At 34.0% G+C, this 22742-nt stretch overlaps 2 protein-coding genes across 6 annotated transcripts in view; both read left to right on the forward strand.

The window, feature by feature from the left end:
* LOC135200054 (F-box only protein 31-like) overlaps positions 1 to 12797 on the forward strand; it is a 54350-nt gene extending 41553 nt beyond the window's left edge. For 3 of the 5 annotated variants that reach the window (XM_064228303.1, XM_064228302.1, XM_064228307.1), the window contains one exon: positions 11207 to 12797. In XM_064228303.1, the coding sequence (XP_064084373.1) occupies positions 11207 to 11396 (190 nt within the window). In that variant the 3' untranslated portion in view covers positions 11397 to 12797. Of the gene's footprint in view, positions 1 to 3992; positions 5054 to 9793; positions 10712 to 11206 lie in introns of those variants that run through there. The other 2 variants (XM_064228306.1, XM_064228305.1) reach the window with 2 other exon arrangements.
* A 5327-nt stretch (positions 12798 to 18124) lies between these two features.
* LOC135200055 (proline-rich protein 36-like) overlaps positions 18125 to 22742 on the forward strand; it is a 121507-nt gene continuing 116889 nt past the window's right edge. Inside the window, exon 1 of the mRNA XM_064228308.1 lies at positions 18125 to 18587. The gene's annotated coding sequence lies outside the window, so the exon portion shown is untranslated. The remainder of the gene's footprint in view (positions 18588 to 22742) is intronic.

Consider the following 22742-nt stretch of genomic DNA (forward strand, 5'->3'; position numbering starts at 1 on the left):
ATAAGGAGAAGTGGAAAGACTAAAATAAAAATGAAAATTCACCTATCTTCTCAATAACAAAATTTTCATTATAAAAATAATACTGCATACAATAACTACCCATTACCTAGCCCTAACTCCATTTAACTTATCACTTATACTGAAAACAAAATAGCTATAGACAATTTTTCTTTTATTTATATGACAATACACACAGTTGCTGCCATAGTATTCATAACCCCCAAAATTTAATGGTCAGCTGAAATTGCTGTGGAGAATCTGTGGTCTAATGGCATTAAAAACAACCTGACTTTTTTAAAATGTACATGCTGTAAATGACAGAAGGAGACTTAATAATAACTAAAGTACTTGAACACCTTCTTGTGTATATTGTTAACTCATCAATATATTTTTTACATTTATTTAACTATGCTACTAATAGGTAAATTTTTTTCTTTTTGGTTATTGGAATCAGGCCAAGTTTCTCAACATATTGTACTCAATCCCTTTGAAGTACATATTGTGATTATATGAAAAAGTTCATATCATCTAAGAAATTTACCCAAATATGGTCTCTAATATATGCTGTCTATTAATCCTGCTTTATTGTTTACATTTTAATTATTCCAATACCGTTATGCAAATTAGTATACATACATCAGCACAGATCTCTTGCATTATGCTCCTTGGCTGCTTTTCATTTCACCTCTATCAGTAGTACTCTTCATAAGTTTAACCAAACCAACCAGTTTTAGCAACCCCTTTTCCTTACTTGCACTTTTACAAAAGGTTTGCTATGAAATCGTTATAACAGTGTAAATTAGTGCTATAAAAAATGTACAGTATTTTCAGTGTCTTTAAACTATCACATGACAAGCATTTTGAGAAAGATTAAAAATGCATGAACATAAAACTATCACATGACAAGCATTTTGAGAAGGATTAAAAATGCATGACCATAACCTATGGAACCTATGGCTGCTTATTCATTATAAAAAAACAAGTAAAAATGTGCTGAAGTTTCTTTGGCGCAATTGACTTTTCTGTACAGTGCATAATGCTGTATGAGCTGTAGCCCATGAAGCTTTCAGCCATGACCCTGTGGTGGCCTGTCTTATGGTGTTGCCATGCACATGATTATGGCTAACTTTAACCTTAAATAGAATAAAAACTAAGGAAGCTAGAGGGCTGCAATTTGGTATGTTTGAAGATTGGAGGGTGGATGATCAACATACCAATTTGCAGCCCTCTAGCCTCTGTAGTTTTCAAGATCTGAGGGCAGACAGAAAAAGAGCAGACATACAGACAAAGCCATCAAAATAGTTTTCTTTTGCAGAAAACTAAAAGACTGTCAATTTATTGCTGTCTTCTGATACTGGCTAAAAGAAAACAAGAAGGAAAGAAAAAAATGAAGGCAGAAGGACAGAGCTGAACTGTGAAGGAAGCAGTAGACCTTTCTCTGAAAGGAAGAAGTGTTATGTGAAAGAAAAACAGAAGCATAATAATTATCTGAAAGCTTGACAGCAGAAGAAACGCAGTCATTGAACCATGCAATCCAAGGATTACCAAATTCCAAAGTCAACATAGTAAGAGGTAGCCTGACAGCTGGGAGACTACCTACAAGGAGTAATTTCCCTTTGATCTTAACAGAGCAGTGATCAAAATAACACCTATAGAAACAAGAGAGGCCACCTTGCAGAAGAGAAGAGAAGGATCAAGACTTGAGAAAGTTAGTGGAATCACTGATTAAGCAAATTTCCTTAGATTTACTCTATCTGTTAAGAAGACAATAGAACAGCCAAGATAATTAAGCTAGAAGTACCCAGATCAGAGATGAATACATCCAGTATTAAGCTTTCATAACTAAAATGAAGAAAAGAATCTATTGTCTTTAAGCAATACACCCTTCAGGACAAGTTTGAAGCAACCTGGGCTGTAACCTACTGATGAAAGTGATTTTCTTATAATTTATGAAAAATATTATGAAGAATAGGATGGACTAAAAGGCTGAGACATGGTAAGGTACTGAATTTGACTAAGTTATGGGGTACCCATGCTGATAAGCATATTAGATCAGACTTAATGGATGATTCTAGGGCATTTTGAAATAAAGTCCAGTATAATGTTTACTTTTGTTGAATATATCAGTATTCAACCAAACATCTGGAACAGAACCTCAGGTGAGGGTCATTTTAGAAAACTAATGTTCGAGTTTATGCTTTATTATATAATAATCTGCCTACAACTTTCTATGACAAATGTACCTAATATTTTTAGGAAAGCTTCCTCTGAGGTGAATGAAAAAGATAAGTTAGTGATAGAAATAGGCAGATTGAGCTGAGTATATGTGCATTAAAGACTGAAAAAAGCCAGTTTTTCAGCCGTGAAAATGCTGACTACTGCCAGCATTCAGGAAAATAAGGATAAAACAAATTTATTGGTTTCTGAAAGATTAAAACCAAAAACTAAACACCCTAATGGAACATTTTCTTTTAAAATTTACCCCCTCTTATAAAAGTATTTATTGGACAGTATGTGCATCTAGTTTCTGCTTTAACTTTTGTTTCTGACCAGTTTCCAATCTCCATTTTCATTCCATTTAATCTTATTTCTGGCATAGATACTACCCAAATTGGTTATTGGTGTGTTACACTATGTAGTCAACAGTAACAATAGCTAATTTTTGAGAATAACAACTTTCTTGATACCTCTGACTTGGTAGTATCACCATGAAAAGTGAGATCTAGATTAATTGTCTCGATGCTACTGATCGATTTGTTAACACAAATTCATTGAGCTGTGAGGTATTTATCAGGCAACACAAAGAAAGGTTATGGCATAAGTCTTACAACCTAAATCATCTTAGAAGAATATTTATCTGGCAAATCAAGGAGAAGGTAACCAAATCTTCCAGAGAAATACTATATGTATTCTATTCTTTAAATGTATGGATAGACATCACCCTACTTTGAGTTCATTCAACTTACAAACATTCAGAGGTACAAAGAAATTGGATCGCAAATTACACGCCTATTGTGTACATACATTACTGAATGTCTTGTCTCTGAAAGTTTCACTGTTCGTACCTGTTTTTTTCCGTGGGATATTGATCGTTAGGTTTGATTTTTCTTGGGATTTGAAAAAATAATAAAACAAGGGCTTCATGGGAAGGAACTATATGTTCTTTCTTGCAGTCCTTTAAAATCTAAACTTTATATAGTACGGTACCTCCTTTTTTAAATTCACAGGACAAATAAAGAGTATGGATATTTTTAATTGGTTATAAACCAGTTTAATATTTAGAGACATTTTAGAGATACAGTGGCTTGATGCCTGCACAAGTATTTACTTCTTGAGCTGCTCCTAAAAAAAAAAAATTGTTTGTCAGTGTGAACACACACAAAGCTTCCTTACATCTTCAAATCTGTGTTTGTTCATTCTTAAAAAACTGCATTGGTGGAGGGAAATTTTGAATTAATTCTGTTTATGATTTTCCTTATGCTTTGTGGTGTACATGAATTAAGTGCAAGTAAGTGCAGAGCAGGTTTATTTTCTCTTTGAGCCTTAGGATGCTGCAGTGATGTCTGGTACTGCAAAAAGGTGGGAGGAATAATACTTTCATAAAGCAATAGGTTTTCCTTTGTAGTGTAAACCATTTAGCTTGTAAAATAAAAATTAGGAATGACTGAGACTGACGAGATTTCCCTTAAAATTTATTAATAAATTTCTAGGGTTACTGTTCAGTACACTTTATCAGTCATAGCAGTCAAAGGTCCTTGAAATTTATATTACCAATTCAACGTCACTGATGTCATTTTTAGTTGTGACTTGGACCCAAGTGCATTACTAGTAATTAATCAAATTAAGCAATCTGAAGACCCAATGGAATGTAAAATATTATTTTTAACATAAAGCAGTTGAAAAGCTTCTTAATCACTGGCAGTTTTCCTTGAATATTAAAAGTAATTATAGCATTACTTTACTGCTATATTAAACCACTTCTCTGCTTTCAGGTACCATGGACAATGTCAGATTGCTTATGATAATTACCAACATCCAAGCTTCATCCCAACAAACTTTGTAGTTTTTAATGACGACCTTATAGGTGCTGTGATATTCCAGTTGCAAAAAGTGTCCCTTTTCAGAAGAGTAGAAAGATCATTTCAACCACGTTTTAATAAAAATGTCAATAGTGTGTTCTAAGATTGCACTTAGCATTTCCCATGGCATTTGGTGTGTTATTGAGGTGAAGCATTTACTGTTGATCACACCTTTTTAGGTTCAGTTTTACTGTTTATTCTCATTTGGAATGCTGTTGAATTATAGTCTTGTGGTGTTGAGTTACTTTTTAAGAGGTTAGGATATAACTTTGTAAATGGGTTCATATACAGACAGTCTTATTATATTTATGCTTTCAATTGTCATTTATTGGTGGTGACAGATCTGTAGGGATTGCAAGTTAGGTTCAGTAAGTTTCAGTTTATCAGCTAATGATATCTCAGATGTGCAGATATCTCTGGGTGAACATTTTTTTAGCATATAATCTTAACTCATAAAAAATGCACGATGAACCCTATTTGAAAACACCCCACGTAGCAGTAGCCCTCAGTGTGGGCCATATTTACTGTGTTGTCAATGGGATTTCTCTCGTCATAACTACTATATTCAAAACAAGTAATATACTTCCTCATTTTTCCTCAAAGGGAGAAACTCCTTTTGGTGTCAGCCATAAAGGGATATAGGGCTGCTCTAGGTTTAGTTCTTTGTTTGAAGGGTGTAAACCTATCTTCTTTGTGGGAAATCTCTTTATGCTTATCAGAAGTTTTGAGCAGTCCTGTTCCCCAAGAGATCTTGGGACCTAACACTGGTGCTTAGCAGTCTCATGAATAGTCCATACGAAACTTTATGGGCTTCATTAGATAGGAATTTAACCCTCAAGATGGTTTTCCTTATAACCTTGACCTCTTCAAAGAGAGTTATTGTACTTCATGGACTTTTTTTTTTTTTTTACATTAAACACACAAGAGGTTTGGGGCCTGTAGCCTTCATAGCTAAGACTCAAAATCCTCTGTTACAACGACGGATTCGAGTCTTTATCTTATCTCTTCGCCTTGGAGATTTTGCTGGTAATGAACCTGAAGAATTGCTTATATGCCCCATCAGGCGCTGCATAACTCTAAAATGGACTTGACATCTCCGACCAAGTTGTTGAAGACTTTTTGTTAGTACAGGCTAGAACAAGAATTAAGCACATCCAAGAATGCTATCTCCTTTTGGCTTCATGAAGTGATCAAACAAGCCTACAGTTCTTCACATTCAGATGCCATTACAGTACATGCAAGAGCAAAGGATGTTAGGGGCCTAGGCCCTTCCATCACTTTTTCAAAAAGAACTTGTTGGTTCAAAGAATTTTAAAGGCTGGTACATGGCTATGCCAAACCACCTTCACATCCTTTACTCTGCAGGACATTGCCCACAGGTCCTTGGACACTTTGTTTTCCCTGGGTCAGTTGGTGGCTGCTCAACAAGTTGTGTAGCTTATCCTGTACCCCTAGTGGGACAGTTTGTCTTTCCTAAGATGGTGGTTTTGAAAGTGAGAGTGAATGAGATGACTGGTCTTCTTCCTTTCTCTTTATTTTCCTCCCCTACTAGAGGGCAGTGGAGAAAATTAATCCACAATGCCAGGAACTGGTCAGATATATGTGAGAGTATATATGTAAGCAAGTCCCTTCAGCTCTCCTACAAGGAGAGAGAGGGAATGACAACAAACAAGGTTGGTGGCTAACGTGAAGTTTTGTTGTCTCCAACAATTACAGGTTCATTATTTTTCCTACAAGACACAGTGTAACAGGAGTTCACATTATCTCTTAACCCAGATGTCTGGCTTCTGAGTAACCTGCTACTGAACAGATCAGAGGTGCACGACTCCCTCCTATGTCTTACTTTGGCCAGGAAGTGAGCCCAGGTTCACTAGACCTCCAGTCAGTTCTGAGGCTTTCTCTGTCTTCCCTTCAAGAGTAAGTCTCCCTTGCGTTAAGACCAAAAGTTTGTTCTGTTTACAAACAAATGACAAATTTTAAATATATTTGTTTTTTTTCATAACTAACAAACCTGCGGTCTTTACGTATATGACCCATCTCAAGCCACCCCTCATTTAGTTACCTCAGCTAAAGGAAACTGATGCATTGTAGCTGAGGTGGGTTAAGTCAGATCTTCTGTACCTTCCTCCTTTCCGCCATCTTGGCTAGCTCCCGTTTTCACCAAAATCCTTGTCATTTTTTATTTTTTCAATTACACTCCAGGAGGCGCTAGAGAATTTTCCCTTAGCATTAAGATCGCAGGTTTGTTAGTTATGAAAAACACAAATTGATTTAAAATTTGTCATTGTTATTTGAAGAGGTAGAGATCCTGCCAGTCTACATTCTCAAATCTTTTCATGCGAACATGCATTCTCTAGGAACCAATTATCAAGGCAGTCTAATGGCAAGTATTTTTTTTGAGGCATATTTGATGATGAGGTCTTAATGGGCTCTGTTTTGACAGTTATGCAGTTTCCTAATTCATCCTCCATATAGTTTCAATTATAAAGGGAAAATTAGAGTACAGTGCTCTGATTATTAGGTATTTCAACCCGGACACCGAATTTAAATATGAACTTGTAGGATTGTTCAAATAGTATTGCTCTTGATGATAAAATTATATTAGGGAAACTAGAATAGTGCAAGAGGTTTTGGTGGGTCTTTACAGTGGGAGGTCTCATGAGCATTCCAAGTTACCTTGTTTGTTTTTTAATGGTATTATACCATTAATCAATTTGCTCTGCAATAGTTTTTGATTGAATGGTTAGGTAGAGTATTTTCACTTATGAAAGTATAATTGCCCACAGCTGAGAACGACATTTGGTTTGTGTATGAAATATAATCTGCCAGTAAATCAAACAGATTGTAGGTTGTTTTTTTTTTTTTGTAAAATGAACCATGATTGCCTATAGTCAATGAATAGATAGTAGTGCTGGTATTCTCACATTTTCAAACTAATTTTGAAATACCAAGTGCATACATGCTGGGTGTTTTGCTAAGCTAAAGCTTGTAATGTTGCCTGCTTGAGTTTGAGTTATTATCTTTTCAATTTTTTTAGTCAGTTTTTTAAGCCCAGTTTACTTTCATGTAAAATGACAAATTTTCTAAGACAATTTGTATTTTTCATAGCTACAAACCTGAGGTGTTACATTTTTATAATCTTTGCATTTTTAATACAGCACACAAATCAGTGCAGTACAACTAGATCCCATTTACAGTTTCCTCATATTTCGAGGCTGCAGATATAGTGGCTGTAAGTGAGGGCTACTGTTGGATGACCAGGTGTCTGGGCCTGAATTCTTCGTCTGTGTCCCTTTTCCAAGGCTTTCAACCGCCCTATCGGTCTTTGTCCAGCTTCTTTTGTATCAATATTTCTGACCAAACTGTTCCTAACCCCCTCTTCATCACATGTACAAAATATGTTTTAACAGGTCAGTTACCACTAGTTGATGGCAGTTTTAGGTTTTGTTAGAAGTTATATTTTTGTTGTTATGAAGCTCTTGAATGTTTAAATTTTTTTTTTTTTTTTTTTTTTTTTAATCTTAATACAACATAGCTCAACAGGTTAGTTACCAAATGTAGATGTTTGTTGAAATACATTCTGCTTGTTAGGAAATAATGAAATACTTAGAATTTATATATAAATACTATATATAAATATATATTTGATTCTTTTTAGCATATAAAACTTGTATATTACCATTAGTCATGAAGAGTAAGATACAAGTGTACCTGTTTCGTATGCATACTACAACGGTTTAGTGTGAGGAAAGTTTGTCTTTAGTATTGGTGATTTACAAATCTGTGATAAGATAACCGTATTAACAATTATAATTTATCGTAGTAAAAGTTTACATAGACATAAAATTAATGCATTCAAAATAGTTCATTGTGAAGAGTCAGCTGTTTTGTCAGTTAGCTTACAATTTTAAGGGACCATTTTAACTTGGTAAAATATAGTCACTACATCATAATTCAGCACATACATTAGATGTTAGTGCAGAATGTCACTGCATTTGAGGCCTGGAGATTATTTATTCGTATATTTAATTGATGCAAATGTAATGGCCAAATGCATGTTATGCCACTTATACGTTATCTTAACAGTGGTTTACACAGCTTCGTAGTAACAGAAATATAAATAAAACTGTTGCTAGAATAGCCTGTGCAATCAGATGGTTAATCTCAAACTAAGGTTGTATGGTTAATCACAAATTGAGTTTATAGCACAAAGGTTATTACTACTGGAAAGTGCAGTACTTTTAGTATTGTCTGTTTAATGCCATTCTGGATTTGAAAATTTTATTAATTATATAAGAATTTTCAAGCTGTCATTAAAAAATGTAATACATGTAATGTATTTGTAAAAAAAATCTAGATTAACAAGGATATGATATATATATATATATATATATATATATATATATATATATATATATATATATATATATATATATATATATATATTTATATCTATATATATATATATATATATATATATATATATATATATATATAGATATATATATTATGTATATATGTATATAAAAATATATATACCGTACATATATATATATATTATATATATACTATATTATATATATATTATATTAATATAGTTATATATATTAGTATGATATATATATATATATATATATATGTATATAGCATTATAATAAAAAATGAAATCTTAATTCTGAAAAAGTAGATGTTATTATTTTGTTTCTGTTGTCTCAGGGAAAAATTTGGTTGGAAGGAAAAATACTGTTTTTATGTCAGTCACAGAATGGTTGCTATTAGTTTTTTTTACTGTTTAGTTTAATAGATATAGACTGTCCTTTTGTTTACTTTTCCTATGTTGTCAAAGTAAACGTTTGATGTTTAAGAATAGCTTTCATTTCCAAAGTAAACCTAGAATTATTTTCCTTCAGAATTTACTCTTATTGTAATTGGTGATCAGTAACTGGAAAACCATCATAGTTTTAAGGCATTACATAAGGTGTTAAACTGCTGTACACATATGCACACGCATAACAAACATGCTAATTTTCATTCATCTTTATATAAAACCAGGACGGAGAAATTTCGCAAGTCAGTTTTAAAACTATTGAAGTAAGTGTACATACCCTAAATATTGTGGTTGCATATAGATAATGACTGAATTTCCCGATCAGAAAGGTAAATTATCACAAAAATCTGGGAACTACTAAGGTTCCATTACTGCGAAGTTTACTGGAATAATAAGCCAGAGATGGTTGTAACCAAACCTTAATAAACTGTCACTGTTTACCTTTTCCAAAATAATTTAATTGGTTATGTAATATTATAACACAAATATCCCTCATAGGAAATAATTATCTGTAGTAGTGTAGAAATTGATAATGCATGGTTTGACTTGTTGAACTCATTTATAAGAACTGACTATGACTATCTTTCCTTAAATGAGAAGCCTTTGCAATCCTCCCCCTCTATTTTTTCTTTTGAGGTTTTATTTTATCTTGATCACATGAATGATGCAAAATCTGATGATAAGTAAAAACAGGTATAAAGAATTAAATGCTCCTCTCTTCACTTTTACTTATTGTCATTCTTTTGTGTTGTATCTTACTGATTTCAGAAAGTCATGATTTAGTTGTACAATTCATACCAAATCCTATGGTATGACCAAAACTTTCTTATCTTGTGCAAAATGTGAGATAAGTGAAGAAATATAAACTTGCTGTTAGTTTTCTAAGCTGCAGACAAAAATATGAGGTACTGAGCAAGCTGCCAACATTCCAGTACCAGCCAATCATAGGTTGCCAAACAAATGTCCCATAAGTGAATCAGCTATAGTATACAATAAAGGATTTCTGGCCTCAAGTCAACTTCAGGGGTTGGGCCAGGTAAAATAAACTTCATTTGTGGCCTTAACATCTGGTGATTAACCAGTAAAAAATTTATAACATTAATGCTGTGCAATTATCAGGAAAAAAGGCTTCATTTGTAGTTTAAGTCAAATCCGGATAACTCGGATAACTCGGACCAGAGTCAAAATCTTTAACTCTCGTAAGATTGCCCCCAAGGGATGTTCTTAAGAAATGAAAATTTGTGTCTTGTTTAACAAAATGGAACTTTAAATTTAGAAAATAAAAACTAAAACTCAGCAAACATGAAATTAATTGTAAATAACTTAATGAACATAGCTTTTGGAGAGAAATGACAACGGTATGAAGATGATAAATGTTGTGAGAAATTTAACAAGTTAATGATTGAGATCTGGGTTGGAAGAAAAACTGGTGCATCACGAGGTTTCAAACCCGAAGGTTTGTTAGCTATGAAAAATACAAATTGATTAAGAATTTGTCATTTCAAGTAAAACTGAACTTTACCCAAAAAGTCACAGGTCTTATTGCACTATGTAGTCAAGCACTTTTGGCAATGAAAATTAACATGCAATAAAATACTGTGCAAAAACATTGTGTAGCCTGTTTCAACAGGACAGGCACCAATTGATAGGGATTTTTTTTTGTCCAAGCACCATAATTCTTGTACAAACTGTCAGAATCTAATATGTTTTCAGATTAGTAAATGTGAAGAAACTATAGTTTACCAGATAAAGACTTTTCTTGTTGCACAGTAATATAAGTTAAAAGTACTGGTAGTAAGTGCTATGATCTGGGCACTAAAAAAAAAAAAAAAAAAAAAAAAAACACACTCACACACAGAAAGAGATTCTAATGGTGAACATTAGAAGGCTCTTATTTTAAAAGATGAAGTAGCATAGAGATGCAGTGTTCTGAGGCTGGAAAATGGATTGATATCTCAAAGACTTTAGATTGCTGGTTTTGTGTTGAGTAGGGAGGAGGAGCAATCAATCAGAGAAGGAACAGTAATAGAAGTAGTCAAACGCTGACCATTTGGAAGACCCAGAGCATCAAAGGGAATGGTTACCAAGGAGAACTCTGGACAGATGGGAATTCATGTAAACTGCATAAGATAGGAGTGTAAAGAGAACAAACTTTTACTTCCAAGTGCTGACAATAAATCAAAACCTCATCTAAAAACATCAGGGATGATAGTGCTGACAGTTATACATTTTTACTATAGTAAGTTTTTAAAATTACCATGTGCCTAAAATTTTTACATTTTTTGTTTTTTGTTTTCAGGTACCACGGGGAATGCCAAGTTGCTTATGATAATTATCAGCACCCTAGCTTTATTCAAGCTCATTTCGTAGTTTTTAATGACAACCTTATAGGGGAAGTGCTTTTTGATCTAGAGTGTGTGTCATTATTTTCCAGAGTAGAAAGGTCATTTCAACCAAGGCTTTGTCAAAATGTTAAAAGTGTATTCTGAGATTAGGCTCTATATTTCAAAATCAAATTTGTCACAAATCATCATAATTGTGATTTTAAGTATGTATTCAGATATAATCTAGCTTTGTCTAAATGATTTTTCTTTTTCTTCCAAACCTACGTTAAAAATGTATACGTAATTTTTCTTTAATGGTCTGTAAATTTATATCTGTTAGGAGTTGTAACTATTTAATTTTATTGTTATATTCTCTGTCTTCTCAAGCACAAGGATAATATTTTGTGATAGCTAAGCTAACCTAATCAAAAACCTTTGGGATGATTTTTGAGGATATGTGCACATTATTATTTATAAATATCGTCAAAGTAACTACTCTTTATAAAGGTTAGCAACTGGATATTGCATTATTCATATTTTCATATAGCCTTTGCCTTGTGTATTGATGATTTAGATATCTGTGATAACCAAGGCAGAACTTACGTTTCTGTTACAGCCTTTTACAAGAATTGAAAATAAAGCAGTGTTAGTACCATTGTAGAAAATGAATATTAAATATTAGCCAACACAACACAGAATAGAAGCTTAACAGTCTAGATGAAGGTTCAGTTACCATTCACTTACTACTTCTAAGGTTTTGGCCATGAAAAAATGGAGGTGTTTCTTTACACACAGAATATAATCTTGAGACTACAGCAGACTATGAATACACTCGCAATCTTTCCAATTTGTTACATTAGTCAAGTCATATTGCACAGCATTTTGTGAAGTGAGATGTGCTATATTGAGTTGCTTGGTAAATGTTTTGAAAGAAGCATGATTAAAAGGAAAATAATGGGTCACTATTAGTAAATGTAACTAGTGAAAAATTTATCTGATGATGATTAAGCTCAGAGTGTTTGGCGAATAAGTGTGGATATGTTAATCTATTGTGGAAGAAAATATAAGTGACTTGTAGTTGGGGACGTTAAATAGTCCAAGTCACAGAGACAAAAGTAGGGGGATGAAGAAGTTGGAAACCAAGTCATCTGGAATGAGGTGGCTGAAGTATTACATGGACATAAATGTGTAAAGGGTGGATGTGATGCCTACAATGATGTGCTGTTTATGAGAAGTTAGAATGCTAGTTGAGGATTGTCTAAGTCATGAAAATTCTTAAAATAGCATTTGACAGAGGTAAATGTGAAAAGTGATGAAGATTATTTGTGAGGATGCAATTTTATTAGAATTATTCTACGTTTTTATGATGGATGACGTTTTTATATGCATTTATTTATTGGAAACTAGGATATAGATATATTATGTGAATTAACTAGACTGGAGAGTCATCAACCACATGAAGGAGTCTCAACCTCTCTTCTTGTGCTTTTTATGGAGGATCTTATTGTCTCAAAACTATTTAAAGTGATTGTACAGTGTTATGAAGTATATAAATTATATGCACACTGCTAAAGTTTTATTGAAAATCCTACAGATCAAATCAAATACGTACACTAGGTAATAAAAATGTATCTATTCGAAGACTGGAAGAAATAAAGGCTGCGTTACGGTATTAGACCCAATGTTTGTCAATGTTATTCAGTATGCCAACACTAGGACTAAAATTGCTCAATATAATTTCATTTTTTGCTCCAATTTTTACCACATTACAAACACCAAAACCTAGCAACCTCACCCGCTCTCACTCTGGCACCATCAAGACATTTTTTTTTATAATATTCATTATCATTTAATTTTTGGCTGCAATTTTTTGCCATGTAATAAACCCCTAAGTCTATCACAGTCTCCCCTACTCTCCTGCAGTAGGTCTAAAGATGAAAATTTTGATCAAGATTCTCTAAGCATGCAGATAAGAATATATTCTCTATGATTAGTAATAAATACTTTGGAACTCATCTCTAATGAAGTCTAGCTGATGGATACAAATGTTGCTGAAACTGATACTACAGGAAAAAAAAAAAAACATTGAAAAAGAAAATGGAATGTGAGAGTGATACAGATGGCTTCTGAAACCCAGATTTAAAAATGACAAAGACTGATGCTCGTCCTTTCAAAGGAAGAGCGAGAAATAGCACCGTAATTGACAGAAAGCGCCATTAATCACTGTAATGACAGTTGCAGTTGATAAGACCTATTTTTTTTTTTTACTTAAATACTGACCAACATAGAAAACAAGCCATTTGATGACTGCAGAAAAGAAAGTTTTGCTGTTGTTGAAAGAGCTATATAGTTGATAATTTAATTAAAACTGATAAGTGCAAGTGCAGAACCAAAAAGTTACACTTTATATATACAAGATAAATACATTATATATATATATATATATTATATATATATATATAAATATATATATATATATATATATATATATATATATATAATCTTATAATACACATGCACACACATACACATATATATCTATAATATATATATATATATATATATATATATATATATATATATATATATATGCAAAGTAGTAGTCGTTTTTTTCATGTATGCTAAGGAGGACCCTCTCTGATCTTTGGTTTATACAGTAGTACAACTATTTTTCGTACTAGGATATACACTAACTTTGGTGTCATTTTAAAGTTGAAAAGTATTCACAGAAAAAAACACAAGAAAAATAAAAGGTCAAAATTATGGACTGAAGAATGGAAAAAACTAAAACTTATACTTTGCCATTAACAAATGTATATGTTTTAATTTATTTCTCTGTACGAATTGTGCACATTACCCGATTGGCAATTTACTTTTTTTGTTTTGTTTGAGTCCTTTTCTTTCATCAATTTCAAAAACCACATGTAGTACTGATAACTATAAGTTCATTTAGTGGTAAAGAGGGCTACCATATATTGTCTTTCGAGTCATAGTTTATTGTAGGTTACTGTGTGTCGTAAATTGGCAATAAAAAAGGATGTAAACATTGTTCACATCTTCAAAAATTTACAGCTGTAACCCATTTCATTCCTCTGACAGTAAACCTCCACTCACATGATCTGTTTTCCATCTTGGAATCCACCCTCTCCTAACAATTATTTCATAGTGCGGTAGATCTAGGGTACTATTCCGCGGCGGCCTAGACTATGGCAGCTGCGATTTTTCTATGCAGTTTTACCTCCTGAATAAGAATTTTAAGTAATATTTATTCGGACAGCTGTAATTAACCCCCAGGGGCCAGTATAAACACGGCGAAATACATTGGACGCCCCAATGCCTAGTGGATGTCGATCATGTCGCATCCGCGGTTACGTTCCTTGCAGTCCGTGCGGAACTATTCTGTAGAATTACCCATAGTGCAACTGCCAGGTTTTCCTTTCACCTTTCAAACCTACTTTGTTTCCCTTCCAGCCTTCATTGACCTGATAGGCCCCAGTGCTTGGCCTTCGGCCCAAACTCTATATTCCATCCGTTCTTCGATTGGTCAACAGTTAATTTTTACGCGAAGGTGCTGGTTTTGAAGCAATTTTGAAAACGAGTAGAATATTATACAGGTAATCTATTGCGTTCGTAATATATTCACAAGCGTGAAATAATAAAAGGTAAAATGATGTCTTTATAAATAAAAAATTAGTATATATAAATGAATAAACTATATGAAAAATAAAGTAATAGAGCTACGTATTTTTTTAACCCCACAATACTGCAGTAAAATGCTACTGGATGAAACATATAACCGTAATATTGATGCCATGGGAACATTTAATGGTAATGATAATAATGGAAAAAGAAACCCACAAAATTACTGTGAAAACCTTGTTTACTTGTAAGTATTTACATATTAATTTACTCAACACTAGAGTACTTTCAGTCCCTATCTGTGGCCCTTTCTCAAGGGACACATCTCTTGAAAAAGGGCCACAGATAGGGCCTGAAAGTACTCGAGTGTTAAGTAAAATAATATGGAAATATTTACAAATAAACAAGTCATACACAAATTTTTTGGTTTTCTTTTTCCATCTTCAGAAGAAAACTGAAAGAATTCTTTGTTTGATTCAATAATATTAGTCATGCTTATTTTTGATTTAGCATTTAGTAGGCATAAATCTAGTTGTTACTGTTGCCTTAGTTTTACTGGAAGCTATCCATTCTTCGAGAAGAGTGAGTGCTTAATATAATAATAATAATAATAATAATAATAATAATAATAATAATAATAATAATAATAATGAATGATGATGATATGATGATGATGATGATGATGATGATGATAATAATAAGAAGAAGACGCGACAACTGGCTCTTCTGTCCTCACATTTCTAGCTACGCTCTCATATGCAAGCATTGAATGCGAACAGGAAATGGCTAAATTATGAAGAAAATCTTAATTGTGTATTTTAAGGGAGGTCTGCTGTAATAGAAGTTACTGGAATTATTGCCACTTATCTATCGAATTCAGTTACATTTTACTGGGGTTAGAACAGATCCATCCTTGCCATTAAACACTCCTATCATAACAGATAAGTAAAATGCACAATATAAGAATAATAAAACATGGCGATTCTTCCTTGTTATTTACTCGAAATTTCACAATGAAAACGATAGTACACTTGAATGGTAAGCAGTAGCACACATATATATTACAAAAACAGTTTTGGTACTCAGTGCCAATGATGTAAGACTAAGAAAAATTAAACACACTTTCTCACAAAAAATAACCACACTTTCCCACTCTCTGAAGTTAAAACATTAAAAAGTTCACATGCAAAGAGAACATCGAGTTTCAACAATAAAACGGGCCCGGTATTCTACTAGGCATTTACTCCCTAAAATAGAACACACCTTCTCTCCCCATAAAATTCAAGTATTCAAGGTGCTAAAAGAGAAAGGATCAGAGTATCAGCATAGTTAACAACTAACAATGGATCCGAAGACTGTGACGCAATGAGGTGCTTTGCAGCGCCATCTGTAAGACAAAAGTGAAATTCTCGTCTGGTACGACTGATGGTGGAGGGCGAGAAAAGACAGACCCATTACGAAATATGAACTTTCCTCTCCAACTTTTTATTATTATTATTTGTTTATTTCTCTGTACAAGTTTGTGCTCATTACCTCTTTTTATGCGTAATTGGTTAGGCATTGTTTCATTTTTTTCTAGGTTTGAAACCATTAGTTTTTACTCATTTCAAAGACCACATGTAGTACTAAAATTTTCTTTAGCCTTCACTGTAACTAAGGTGGACCTCACTTTTCCCAGCTCATTTTCTAATAAAAAAATAATGATAGGCACAACATTTGTATCACATTTACCGTGGTACTCTCGTTATGAACTCATATTAGCTATATAGAAAAAATATAGAATTTAGGCCAAAAGGCAAGCGCTGGAACCTATGAGGCCATTCAGCGCCGCAACGAAAATTGAGAGTAAAAAGGATTGAAAGAGGTAACAGGTGGAAACTTTGCAGTTGCACTATGAATCAATTGTTAAAAGGGGGATGGAGAGTAAGGTGGAAGAAAGGCAGATGATATGAACAGAGGTACAGTAAAAGGAATGAACGGGGGTTGCAGCTAGAGGCCTAAGGGACGCTGCAAATAGTCGTAAGTTGTGCCTACAAAACACAGCATGAAGTGTACCTGACGGCAGTACCTCATTACGGGGCATATTAGCTATAAATTCCCTTTTCATGAGGTTGCGTACCTATAATATTCATTTATACACTTACTTGTCTGGGGGTTACAATTAACTCGTCGAACTGTGCGTATTCTGACATGAGAATGGGAGAAAACGCACAGACTATGCACCAAATCTTGATAAAAACCTTTGATGTGAATAATCAAAGGCACCATTTCTCTTCTGCTTGGTTCTTTACCACCTTCAGTATCAACTGCCAAACCTTTCAACTGCTCTAGCAAGAACTCTCTCCGAGAGAGGAGAGAGAGAGAGAGAGAGAGAGAGAGAGAGAGAGAGAGAAGAGAGAGAGAGAGAGAGACGTAATGGTAAGTTTTCTGATTGAATATTATCGTATTACTAAGTAAAATATTCAACTAGGCCTAGTGGCCTAAAAACTGAACATTTCATATCTCGAGCCTACTACCTCAAAAAGCAAGACCATCTGGAACTTAATCTAACACGTCCACGAAATCTTGCATGATCGCTTTAATTATTAATGAATGATTACACATTATGTCGCTGTCGCATTATAAATGTTACCCAGAACTTAAAAAAAAAAAAAAAAAAAAAAAAAAAAAAAAAAAAAAAAAAAAAAAAAAAAAAAAAAAAAATAAAAAAACAAAAAAAAAAAAAAAAAAAAAAAAAAAAAAAAAAAAAAAAAAAAACTGGCTAATTAGAAGTCAGTGAGGTGTCAAGGGAAGCCATTGCTTCGGAAGTTATATTCTAAAATGGTCGAGGGTAGAACAAGTATAATAAAGAATATATGGACGCAAGGTATTTATCAATAAACAAAAAATGTATAAACCTTACCTTGCTGAGTTTCTGTTTACGCTGTGATGCGCACAGCGTGCAATATACACCAAGGTTTGAACTTTTTACTTTTTAGCAAACTGTTGAGTAAATCAAAAGTCGGAGACTTGTCTACTCCCGGCCGCCAATGAAGGAGATAATGCTGGAATATATTTTTGACATAATTGTAAACTCAAGCTTTCTCTTTCCAAAGGACAAAGGACGGAAATTAGCATCATAATTATATATATCCTTTAACGTAATGTAACCTTATACCACCCAAAGTAACGGATAATATCCAAATTTCAAAATATCCTTTTAGATCAACAAAATGATTTCACCATGATTACGCGTTCCCCTTCAGTGTTGACAGCTTGACGTGTTGGTGGTGTGACATCATTACTTAGTTCAGTGAGAATTGAAACTTTGTCAACCTCCTTTCAATGTCGCAAGTTGTCATGTGTATGGGGTTTACCTTGCGTTGTATTCAGCAACTCCTGTAGTGGGCACACGTCTCGTGTACTACAATTGGTTTGACGTCATGGAGTTCATAACTTCATTGCCTCTGGAAAGATAAGTCTTAAATAAGACTATGGGTGATCAGGGGAAGAGGACTGCTTGATTGCATCCAAGATACTATGCTAATTTAAGGAGAAGGATACATTAACCACAAAAGATAGTGGCCAAAAAAAGTAGGTACTACCAATGACAACGTACGAGAAAGAACCATCAATGAAATCTAGTGGGCTACATCATACTTCGGTACTTTTGATGCATATTACAAGGGACCAAGAACTGGTCAAGGACTCTTTCCCTCAAACATAGGCATGGCTGAGGTTAGTGAGACACTTAATTATTTATTCATTTCATTTTTTATAGTATTACATGCTAATTTTTAAGAAGAACGTAGTACTCAGTTACAGTAAGTCTAGGCTATTATGCCTAAGCGTTATACCTACGTGTATACCGATACTAATCCACGTATTGAGGACGAATTATATATATATATATATATATATATATATATATATATATATATATATATATAATATATATAGAGAGAGAGAGAGAGAGAGAGAGAGAGAGAGAGAGAGAGAGCACGGGTTTCACTAAATTTAATTTTTGACACATTGTGTACAAAGCCTGGTCTCCCGAGTGACAGGCCAATGCCCGTACCCACAGACCTGCCAAAGTCATAAAAGAACTTGGAATTCTGTTCTTGAGGATTTGCATCGCTCAGGCTTTCGCACATGCCAGGGAATATTACCCATGTGCTCAACTCATCAGCGAGTCAAGTGGTGCCATTTCGTTCGAAATATTCCTTCAAGCCTGCACGTGAAAAACCTCACGTGCTGAAGTACGTAGGTTCCTACTTCCTTTTATGACCTCGGTAGGAGACCGGGGATCGACTGTTATTGTTTCCTAGCTATACTCTTTTATTTTTATTTTTTATTATTTTTAATCTGTCCATCCGCCTGTGGTGGTCGCGCATGGTAACACTGCGTCCCGGGCGCATATTCCCGGACTGCACTGAGCTTCGGCCAGGCTCCTCCAGGCTCCTCCCCTAGAGCACTGTGGGCGGAGATATCTCACTTCCCTAGCAGACGACGCATTTCGTTCCGCCATACTGCCCTCTTCGTTCTTCTCCGTCATTAGCTTATTTTGTTATGTTTTTTTTATTATTTATATGTCGTCTAAACATGAAATTGTGACTTATATCCATATTTTACGATAGCAATATGCATAATTTGCTATATAAATCAATATTATTCATAAATTTATTGTAATATACTGCTAGCCAAAGTTCTTTAGCTAAAGTGTTTACGATGTGAACGGATGTGTGACAATTACACGAATATATACACATTTCATCGTAATTGAAGCTCAAAATGTGACAGTTAATGGTGTTTCCAGATATTATTATACATATTTACTTGATTAATATGAGTAATAGTCAAATGACTAGCACATTTAATAGGAAAGGAGCTTCGTTTCCTAAACCCGAAGTCTTGTTTACATTCGTTAGCTGACGTGTGGCCTAACTTCTATTTTTCTTTTACTACTATATACGAGAAGGAATTTGTAAATAAATTTTTGTTTTTCAATAGAGTTAACATCACATTTAGCAATAAACCACAATGTTGAATTTACTAATGACAAAAATACTTTATATTGTTTGGTTTTTATTAGTCAGCTGACCTTGCTCTTTTGATTTTTCTCTTTAACTCTTGGTGTAGCCTAACCTTTGAAATTTTGTTTGTCTTTTCTCTTATGAGGACATATAAGGTGAAAATTCAGTCAAACAACGGGGAAAAATTGACCAGCCCTCTGTTCATGCAGAATATAATACTTATAACGGTTGGCGGGGGGTTGGTTTAGATGATAAGTTTCAACTTTGCTCAACATATCCTTACAAAAGAAAGAGGAAAAGATGGTACCAACCCATTTGGCACCTAATAGTTAATGCTACATTTGTAGACTCAAACATATGTTACAATATTCAGAATCCCACTAATAAGCTTGATAAAAGAGTCGGGGGAAAATGATTGACACTGGGTTAGGCTGTAAATGGAGCAAAATCAAAGGGGTAGATATTCAAATCCTATGGAATGTAGTTAAGAAAAGCATTTTCCAGCACAGTATGACAACAAAAACAATAAGCCCCATTGTATTGTATGCTATATCTTGCTTAAAGAAAGATAATGGTTCATGTAAGAGAAAGCAATCCTATTTTTTTATGATCAATGTTTTGAAAAACGATCTCTTTGTATCCATTCCATGTTTTGAGACATCATGCCTATCAAGTGCACTAAAGGCGGTGCCAATGTGGAAAATAAATGTGTGAGGCATTGGTGAATTGGGAAAAGGAATGTTGGTGAAATTATTAGTCATATATGAAAAGGAATTTTTATGATTTTTCTCAATTTTTACCCTTGCATACACTTCTGTAGTATTATTTTCGTTGCATATGTCAAAATTTTACAGGCTCAACCTTCCTTTTTCAGATAGTATGCTTCAGAAAAATTCTCTTCACTGTCATGCATTGATGAACTTCTAAAAACGACTGTAGCTGAATTCCAGTCTATAGGGTGTTCAAAATCCCTCACGTGACAAAAAATGGCACTTGAACCGTTCGCAACCCGTACATTATATTTATGCTGTGTAACTCTCTTACTTAGTTCCTTACCAGATTGTCCAATATAAGGCAAATTACAAATAGAGCAGTTAATTTTGTACACGCCTCCTGTTGTCATCACTGATTTATTACAAAACAATGCATTTATTATAAAACGAACAGTCTTCTCAGGGATGTTTTTACGGGCATATAGGATTTGTGATCCTGAATTCTTAGACGAAGAAATTAAGAACATCTATGAAATTGCGAAAGAATTATGTTACCCAAGGTATTTTATTGATAGTTGCCTCCAAAATGCCAAAAAATCATTTTATTGTCACGAAAGATCAAGTAAGTTTGAAATTGAAAATATTTTAGTTTTGCCATACCACTGTGAATTTTTATCAATTGTACGTAGCCTGAAATGTCTGAATATAAATGTTGTTTTTAGTAATAATTCATCTGTCAAAAATGCATTGTTTTGTAATAAATCAGTGATGACAACAGGAGGCGTGTACAAAATTAACTGCTCTATTTGTAATTTGCCTTATATTGGACAATCTGGTAAGGAACTAAGTAAGAGAGTTACACAGCATAAATATAATGTACGGGTTGCGAACGGTTCAAGTGCCATTTTTTGTCACGTGAGGGATTTTGAACACCCTATAGACTGGAATTCAGCTACAGTCGTTTTTAGAAGTTCATCAATGCATGACAGATTGGTAGTTGAAGGTTGCCTCATTAGTTCTTTTAATAACATGAATATGAGCGATGGTCTTTTTAAGATGGACGAATTGTTAAAAAGTTTTATTCTTGATGATTTAAAAGTTAAACAAGTTGTTAGATATTTTACAAACAGATAGTTTTGTACTGTGATTTTAGTAACTACATATTTCCGTTAAGTATGTCTTTTGTTTTGAACAATGTTTATCTGCATACTTAAGTAGGTTGTTGACTTGTTTTATTATTTGTGGCCTCATGTTGCTTTCTTGTATAAGTTGTTCTCTTAAAATTGTTCAGTACCCTGAAGATGACTTTGGAATAAAAGTTGAAAGTTTTGGTACCTCCTTCTTTCATTTTCACGTGAGGATCTCCTATATATATATATATATATATATATATATATATATATATATATATATATATATATATATGTATATATATTAGGCCTTTATCGATCTTAAGTGATCTCACCCCTGGGGCATCATTACTAAGAGAGCGTCATTGAAAGGGGTTTTATATTTGCCAGGGGTGGGCCCTTCCCCTCTCTCAGCTTTCTTAGCTAGCCAAGATAGATGAAACCCTCAGTTTGATGACCCTGCATCTGGTAACGCCTCCAGGTCATTCCTCTGTTTTTGATAGAAAACAGGTGGTTCCTTTACAGAGTCCAAAATCAAGCCATTTCTCTGCTCACTGTTGGGAAAGTCTGGTACCTTTTGCAGCCCAATCACTCCTTTGCTGTAGACAGGAAGCTTCCAATCTCCAGAGCGGACGACGTCGAAATACAGCGACTCCTGATGGTACCCTTCGATGTCTTAGTGCCCTTGCCACACTGGGATCAAACATGTTGCATATATAGGAGGCATTAAACTTACGGGTTTTTAGCGCCGCGCAGAGGTTTGCCCACGGTAGTATATGCAAGTATTTGATCCATTATGCATTGCATAACCCATATTTTGCATATTTAAAAGGCATTGAACTTACGGGGTTTTACGCCGCGCCAGAGGTTGCCACTGCAGTATATGCAAGAAATGGGATTTAATATGTAATGCATAACCCAATTCACATATGTAGTTGGCATGAAACTTACGAGTTCTTACGCCGCGCCAGAGGTTGCCTTCTATTCATGTGATTTAGCATTGATACCTATTCCCGA

The sequence above is a fragment of the Macrobrachium nipponense genome, chromosome 26 (assembly GCF_015104395.2).
Source record: "Macrobrachium nipponense isolate FS-2020 chromosome 26, ASM1510439v2, whole genome shotgun sequence".
Lineage (NCBI taxonomy): Eukaryota > Metazoa > Arthropoda > Malacostraca > Decapoda > Palaemonidae > Macrobrachium > Macrobrachium nipponense.